Source organism: Pteropus vampyrus, unplaced genomic scaffold (assembly GCF_000151845.1).
Source record: "Pteropus vampyrus isolate Shadow unplaced genomic scaffold, Pvam_2.0 Scaffold87, whole genome shotgun sequence".
NCBI classification, from domain to species: domain Eukaryota; kingdom Metazoa; phylum Chordata; class Mammalia; order Chiroptera; family Pteropodidae; genus Pteropus; species Pteropus vampyrus.
The window spans coordinates 1,073,099-1,081,183 of NW_011888868.1; the positions used below are offsets into that span (position 1 = coordinate 1,073,099).

General features: G+C 44.9%; 1 protein-coding gene across 1 annotated transcript; it reads right to left on the minus strand.

Annotated features, from left to right (window-relative positions):
• Positions 1-4,774: 4,774 nt before the first annotated feature.
• TEX51 (testis expressed 51) lies at positions 4,775-6,691 on the minus strand. The gene is made up of 5 exons (XM_023532683.1): positions 6,541-6,691; positions 6,313-6,387; positions 5,958-6,047; positions 5,531-5,614; positions 4,775-4,929 (listed from the first exon to the last, which is right to left on the minus strand). Exons 1-5 carry the CDS (start codon positions 6,689-6,691, stop codon positions 4,775-4,777), a joined length of 555 nt encoding a protein of 184 aa, XP_023388451.1.
• Between the last annotated feature and the right edge of the window lie 1,394 nt (positions 6,692-8,085).

The window sequence follows — 8,085 nt, forward strand, 5'->3', positions numbered from 1 at the left end:
TGAAGGTGAAGTGGGTAAAGGGGATCAAATATGTGGTAGCTGAGGGAAATTGGACTTAGAGTGGTGAACACACAATAGAATATACAGATGTCAAATGATAATGTACACCTGAAAATTATATGATTGCATTAATCAGTGTTACCCCAGTAAAAATAAAAAAAAAAGATAAAGACTTTCCTTAACAAAAGTGGAGGGAGATCTCCACCACTAGGCCTGCCTTGCAAAAATGAGATAACTGAGTGCATGCTGAGTGATATAACACATCACAACTGTTAGGATGGCTATTATCCAAAGGAGAAGAAAGAACACATGCTGGTGAGGATGTGGAGAAAAGGGAAATCTTGTGCTCTGTTAGTGGGAATGTAAATTAATGGAGCCATTATAGAAAACAGTATTGAGGTTCCTCAAAAACTAAAAAATGGAACCATCATATGGTCCAGCAATTCCACTTTTATCCAAAGAATATAAAAACACTAATGTGGAAATCTATATGTAGCCCTATGTTCATTGCAGCATTATTTACAATAACCAAGATATGAAAACTACCTAAGTGTCCATTGATGGATGAATGAATAAAGAGAATGCAGTACATTTATACAATGGAATATTATTCAATTATAAAAATAATAAAATCTTGCCATTTGTGACAACATGGAAGGTTCTTGAGGGCATTATGCTAAGTGAAATAAATCAGACAGAGTAAGATAAATACTGTATAAGATCTCTTATATGTGGAATCTGAAGAAGTCTAACTCACAGAAACAGTAGAGTGGTAGTTGCCAGTGGCTAAGAAGTGGAGGAAATGGGGAGCTATCAGTCAGAGGATACAAACTTCTAGTTATAAGATAAATGAGTTGTGGAGATCTAATATATGGCATGGTGATTTTAGTTAATATTATATACTTGAAAGTTCCTAAGAAAGTAGATCTTAAATATTGTAACTACAAAGAAATGATAATTATATGACATCATAGAAATGATAGTTAACACTAGGTTGGGAATCATTTTGCAATATAAGTGTATCAAATCAACACGTTCTACCCCTTAAACTAACACAATGACATATGTCAATTTTATCTCACTAAGGCTGGAAAATATTTTTTGATGCATTAATCACCCTATTTTAAAATTTGTATCTCTGATATCTGGATCACTTGTGTGTTTGTTTCTATTGTCTGATTTTTCCTGTTTTTGGTATGCTTGTTAGTATTTGTTTGAATACTGCATATTGTAAATGAAACATGGCATTGGCTCTAGGTGACATTATTTTCTTCCAGAAAATATTTACTCTATCCTCCAGCAGTAATATGGAATAAGAATAGGTCTTTTTAATTTTGTCAGGGCTGCAGTGCTTTGAGGCCATGCTCCAAACTTTGTAAGCTTTGGTCTGCCTATGGTGCATCCTTTCTTTTAGGCTATTGCCTGTCTAGCCAATAAATAACCTAGAATATTTATCAAAACATGTCTTCCTATGTGTGTGAAGAACTCCAATTTTTATTTCCTGAGCATACGAATCTCTGATAAGTTGTATTTCAGATTCTTTGCTTGATTTCTTTGTCTAAAGCTCTGTGCTATTAACAATAGGCAGGCATCTTGGAGGTTGGGGAGGAAATCAGTGCTGTGGTTTATTTAACTTTTCTGCACCTCCTTACTTTCAGGGATTTGAACCCCTCACATTCTGTCTTGGCAAGCTAGAACTCCACATTCTGTCTCCTCAGTGCTGTGATAATGCAGAAAGCTCTGTTGGCTTCTCCAAACTTGGAGGTCAATCTCAGCCCAGGCCTCAAGCTCGTCAGCCTGTGCTCCTGAAGCTCCCTTGAGCACAGGGGAAGTGTGCTGCAGAATGCCAGCTCACTGCAGAGAGCTTGCCTTCTCCTGGGACCTTGGACACATAGGACCTACCTCTTCCGGTGCTTTAAACAGACTCTGTGTTTTGTTTTGCCCTTTTGATTTATTTTATTTTTAGTTGCCTTTGGCAAGAGTCTTGATCTGCTTTAAGCCTCTCTGTCATAGCCAGGAGCAGAAGTCTCCCAGAGCTTATATTTTGATCAAGGTTTACCTTACTCAAAATTTCTTAATCTTTCTACTCTAGCAGAACTTGGTATCTAGTTTTCATAAAATAAGACCACAAATAATAAAAACATCTGTTGATAGGAGATGCACTTATACAGACAAACATGCAAATTCATGCTTCATATAAATTATATCCAGGGTTTCCTATTTTTATTGCATGCATCAGAAAACAGCTGCTCTGGATATTTTTGAGGTAATGGTATAAGTCCCAATTTAAATACAAATAGGAAAACCACATCACTGCCAAAAAAGTCTGACTTTTCCTATGCCCTGGATAGCAATCAGCTTTCACAGATATGTGGAAAGAACTAGAGTGTCCTGAAGGCACATGACCACTGTTTGGGGGCTCTGGCCTGGTCACTTAAAGTGGTTATGAGTATGTCCTCACTATATGGCTATAGTAATGTCCTTGGAGTGTTTTATACCTTCAAAAACATGTTACATCTATGGATCCCTCTTCAGCTTTGTGATGCATGGAGGATCTATAGACATGGGTGGAAGTGGCACCTCAGCTCCCAGCACATGGAACCATGTCTGTCTCAGCGCGCCCACCATTCCTCACTCTGCATCTCCATCTTTTTCCATGGGACTCAGGCCCGCCTCTGGCAAAACCTTCTATGGCCTGTCCCTTAGATCCCCTGCCCATCTGCTGTCTCAGGGTTCTCTTCTGATCCTTTTGGGCCTGATAGGCTTGGGAGCTTCCCTGGACCTCACCTCTTACCACCTTCTCAGCTGGGACTCTCCTTCAACCATACCACATGTCTTGGAGTTGCCCAAACCTATCAATGTCTCTCATACCTCCACTCTTCTGCAACTCTGAACCCTCAATGAAAAGTTTTCCCTCCCTTCCTGCCTTTCCAACTTTTCACAATTGAAAACACCAGCTCAGAGAAGCCTTCTCAGATCCCTGGCTGGCTAAGCTGGAGATATCCATGGCTGGGGACTCACAGCTGCCCTTGGCCACGGGGCTCCCTGCCCAGGATGCCATTTATGGTCCATTTAATGTCTCGCTTCAGTCTCCTGCAGTCCCTCTACCCCTGCCCAAGGAGTGGCCCTTACTGCAGGATAGTGCTGCTAAAGTCAGCTTGCTTCCAGCTCCTTGGCAAATCACCAGCCAGCTTAAGGAGGCAAGAGGCCTTTTTTTTAGGAGCTGGGCTGTGGGCCTTGGCAGGATTGCAGTGGACTGCAGGAGGGTAAGGGAATAAGGGCATTGAGTTTGGACCCACAGAACAAGCAAATATGGGGTGACAAATATGAATCCAGTGAACTTAAGGGTCAGAACATACCAACCTGATGAAAGCCTTGTATCCCCCTCTCTGTATTTGGATGGGGAGACAGAGATGCAGTGGGGAACCAGAACTTCAGCATCAGAGCCAGGATTTGAGTCCAGGTTCTGGGCCACCCTCCTGCAACTTGGGCCTCAAACCTGTTTTCTTTCACCCCCAGAAGATGACCTGCTGAGCAGCGCTCTGAACCTGGTGATGCCTCAAGGTTGCTAGAGAGGTTCCATTTAGTCTCAGGGCAGAACCTGGGCCAAGGCTGAGAGACTTGGAGAATCAGTGAGGAGGGGCAAGGTGCTGAGGGGAAGGGGCAGAGTTGGGCCTTTGGGATACAAGGGTTCCATTTAATTTGGTGGCCTTGGGACCTGAAGAAAAAAGGAACATGGAGGGGGATGGAACAAGAGTAGGCAAAGTTCTCCCACTAGCAGAGCCACTTGGGGAGATTCACTTGGGGACCTGGGTGTCCTCAGGGTAGACATTTTGGCCAAGACATGGACAAAGACTGCTGTTAATGTGACATGGACCCTATTTTCTGGTCTTCTTATGCTAGTCCCTGCTCTTGCTGGACTTTCATCTGGCCTCTTGCCACCTCTGTTCGACACTCAGACACTGGAACTCCTCAAGAGTTGCAGGACTTCCCTGCCCTCATCTCTGGTGTTAGAATTAGGTGAGGCTGCTGTGAGGCTGTGTAGCTATCACTGCTGAGACCAGGAGAGTAGAAGAGGGGTGTTCATGGAAGAGAAGGGTGGTGGGCTGGCAGGGGGAGGGTGAGGAGATGGGACATGCCCACAGGACCTCTTGGGGGCATCACCCAAAGCTAACCCAGCATCCCCTCCTTGGGAGCCCTAGCGTCAGACAAGAGTTTCTTCCCCAGTACCTCTTCTGCTTTCTTCTTCTCGAGCCAGGAAATATAATATCTGGGCCAGGAAACAGGGTGGAGATGGGTCAGTTAAGGAGTAGATGTGTTTTCCTTTGGGATGCTGGGGCTTGGAGAAGTCACTCACCCACCTCCAGCTATGACTGCCAGGGGCAGAAGAATGCCGAGGCTCGCAGCCCATGCGAAGTTCCTCTGAGTCCCAGCTGGGGGTGTGAAAGAGGGAGCCAGATGTTTGGGGAACAGTCAGGTCCAACTTGGCCCAGAGAGAAAGCCACACTCTTTCCTTGATTTATTCACTCACTCAGTCACTTGTTTGCAAACACTTACTGAATCCCTATTGTGTGCCTAGCGTACACTGAGATGAATGAGACATGGTCCCTGTCCTCTAGGAGGCAGACAAAGAATTATGGTGTGGTGTTTAAGAGAAGCAGGACAAAACAGGGCAGAGGAAGACTAATCTGGAGGAGGGCTATAAGCCGCAGGGTGGGGATGGGAACTGGTTAGGACTTCTGGCTGGACTTTGAAAGACAAGTAGGAATTTAGTTCAGATAGTCAAGGGGCAAAACTGTGTTCCAGGCAAAGGATACAGGATGTTCAAAGATAGAAGCATGAAGCCGTCCAGTGTGGCCGAGGTGTCAGGGGTTTGGGAGGTGAGTGGGAACTGCTCATGCAGGGCCTCCAATGGGGAGTCCACTTTATCTGAGGGCAACTGGGAGCCCCTGAAGGTTATAAACAGGGAGTGTCATAGGCAGATTTTCTTTGTGAGAAAAAGTTTTTTGGTTGCTGAGTGAGATGTGGCTAGGAGGGGGAGGGAGGCCAGGTAGATGTTGCCATAATGTGGGTGAGAGATGAAGATGTCTGAAGAAAAGGTGGATGTTTGAATGAAAATATGGCAACACATTCAAGAATTATTTCACATGACTTGGTGATTGCATTTACTGAGAAAGGGAGAGTGCAGTTCCTGGTTTGGGAAGTTAGGTCTTGAGTGGGGCCGTTTGCTAAGAGGGGCCCTGAAGGAAGAGAAGATTTGGGGGAGTGAAGATGGGTTTGGGCATGTCTCCAGGCATGCTGGTTTTGAGGACCCGAGAAAGATGCCTTAGAGGTTGGTGGCTCTATGGCTCTGAAGCTGGACATGTAGAATTGAGAAATATCAGGAGGTGCTACCTTTACCAGTGATGATGGAAAGCAAGAAGAGCTCAGGGCTGGACAGGAGAGAGACAATCCAGAAAGAGACAATCCACAATGAACCTGAGAATGGAGGTGGGGGAGCTAAAGGCCAGATGGGCCACCGACCACTGACCTGGGCAGATAGTTGGGTCTTTGCAGGTTAGGATGTGTGTCTTGCAGTTGGCACAGTTGATGACCACCAGTGAGGAGGGTAGGTCTGCAAGAGGGGATAGGCAGGAACCTCAGAAAGGGCCAGGTGCCCCTCACCCCTTGCCCAGGCCCAGTCCCCAAAGATACTCACCACAGGAGTTGTTGCAGGCTGCCCAGGTGGATGAGATGGTAGAGAAACTGAGGTGCTGGGGAGGCAGACAGAGCCAGGAGGGGTAGGGGAATGAGCAGGAAATGAAGCTGGGAGGTGTGGATAGGTATGCAGTACATGGGCAGGGATGGGGGCTCCAGAGCAGGGTCTGGGAGGGGCTTCCAACTGGACTCTGCTCTCCTCCTTAGGTCTTGAAGGAGGCGAAGGGCTGAGTGTGGGCAGGGGCAGCCCCACCTCTCACCCTTATTCTTCAGCTTCTCAGGTAGCTCACTTAGCCTCTCAGAAAATAGCTTCTTCTGGATGTGAACCTCTTCCAGAAGTAATGGTTTATCTGGATGGAATAGAAGAGAAAGGATACTTTGGTCACCTATGTCTCACAGGTCAAATGAATTACATAACTTTCTCAAGGTTGGGAACGCAAACCAGTTTTTTTTCAAACATAAACTTCATAGAGCAGCACACAGAAAGATGCTGTGACTGCTCTACCATTCACAGCACCTGTCCACCCCAGGTCAAGTGAGTCCTCTGGGAATGCATTTGAGAACCAGGCTTTGTTAACCCAAACCTAGGGGCCCTGAGACACTCGGCTTCCTTACCGTTTCTAAATGTCTTAATGGCTTGATCTATGTGATTGAATAATTTGGCTAATTCTTCCTCCAAATGGTCCTGATCTGAGAATGGGATATGAAAGGAAGGCAAGTCAGGGGAGTAAGATCTCAGGCCAGGTAAGGGGGCCAGCCTTGATTCCTGATCTCGAGATTGCACCTTACCAAGGTACCAGGGATCCAGTAAGACACGAGTCTCCAAGAATAGGGAGTGGAGGCTTTGAGAGAGCTCTGAAGGTGGCCCTGGGGTGCCCCAAAGAATCTGGAGGTCATAGTCTATCAATGCAGGCAGTTCTGGCCAGCAGTGGAGGCAGTTCTTTCCGTTGGTGTCCGCAGCAGGCAGAAGATAGCTGAGCAGGAGAAGCAGCATCTTTTGGGGTTGTCCTTTCTGTGCTTTTACCACCCTGCTTGGCAGTTCCACATGGAATGCTGGTGCCCTATCTCCCTGGGAACCACATTCTATTTGCAGGACAAAAGTAAATTCCGCAGGATAAGGTGAGGGCCAGCCATGGCAAGAACCTAGGCTTTGACATCAGACAAAATCCTTCTCTGAATATGCTCATTGGTGGTGGTGGTGGTGGGGTTCTCATGAGGAACAGAAATATGGTTGTGCTGCTTTGTGGCTGGTGCTCAGCTCTCCTGATGGCATTTACCATGTATGGAGTAGTTCAACAGTCTGAAATTTGAGAGGTAAGGAGAAAGTGTTAGGTGTATAAAGAACCTGAATCACTTTTCCACACAGAAGTGGTCAGTCCTGGGGAAGCTCATGGAACATGCATCTTTTTCATGGTGCATATAAACTGGCAGCTGTCTTGTGCCTGACCATGCCAGAGAGGCTTAGACAGCTACTCCCACCACAGTGGAGATAGAGAGTGCTGAGTTTCAGCCAGTTCATGGAAGCACAGAGAAAAAAGTCATCTTTGGGGCAGCAGTTCAACGAAGAAAAGCACTCTCCTCACTCTTCAGTAAAGAAAAAGCCAGTGGGATCCTTGTTACTCTTCAGTTGCTAAGCTTTGCCCTTCCATGTCATGTTTCCAACTAAATTCTGAGTGGATTATAAACAGTCAAAAGCCACCAGGACATTGAGGGATATTTTTAATGTGAATAAGAGACAAAAACAAAATAAAAAATTAAAAACAAAAGCAAGTAAAAACCACAGGAAAAATTAAGGTACAAAGATAACATTGTGGGAAACAGAAGACCATGTAGAACACCACTACAATTAAATAGATGAAGCATTGATTTTCCTAGAAAAAAAGAGGCTGCTATGTAAAAGAAAAAGCCAGAGGATAAGAAAAGAGTTATTGGAGATTAATAATATGATATCAGGAATTTAAAAAATTCATGGAAATATTCATAGACAAAGTTTCAGAGATCTCCTAGACAGAATATTTAAAAAAACACACACAGTGAGAAAGGGGAAAAATGATAAAATTAGACAATCAGTCCATGAAGTCTAATGTCCAGCTGATACAAGTTACAGAAAGAAAGAACAGAGAAAATAGAGGAGAGGGAATCATTTATAACAGAATTCGGGTGGGAGAAATTCTACCTTACAGGGAGCAGGATGTGGAGGACAGGTATCAATGTTGCCAGAAAAAAATATATTGGTAAATTCAGGTTGCACTAGTCAGATGGGCTCTGAGATGAGAGGGTGATTTTGAGCACTGCAGAGTTGTTGCTTTCCTACTGGCTTTGGATAGTTTTGTGGTTAGGGAATTAGCTCGTTTTCTTTCTTTCTTTTTTTTTTTTACTCAGCCAATG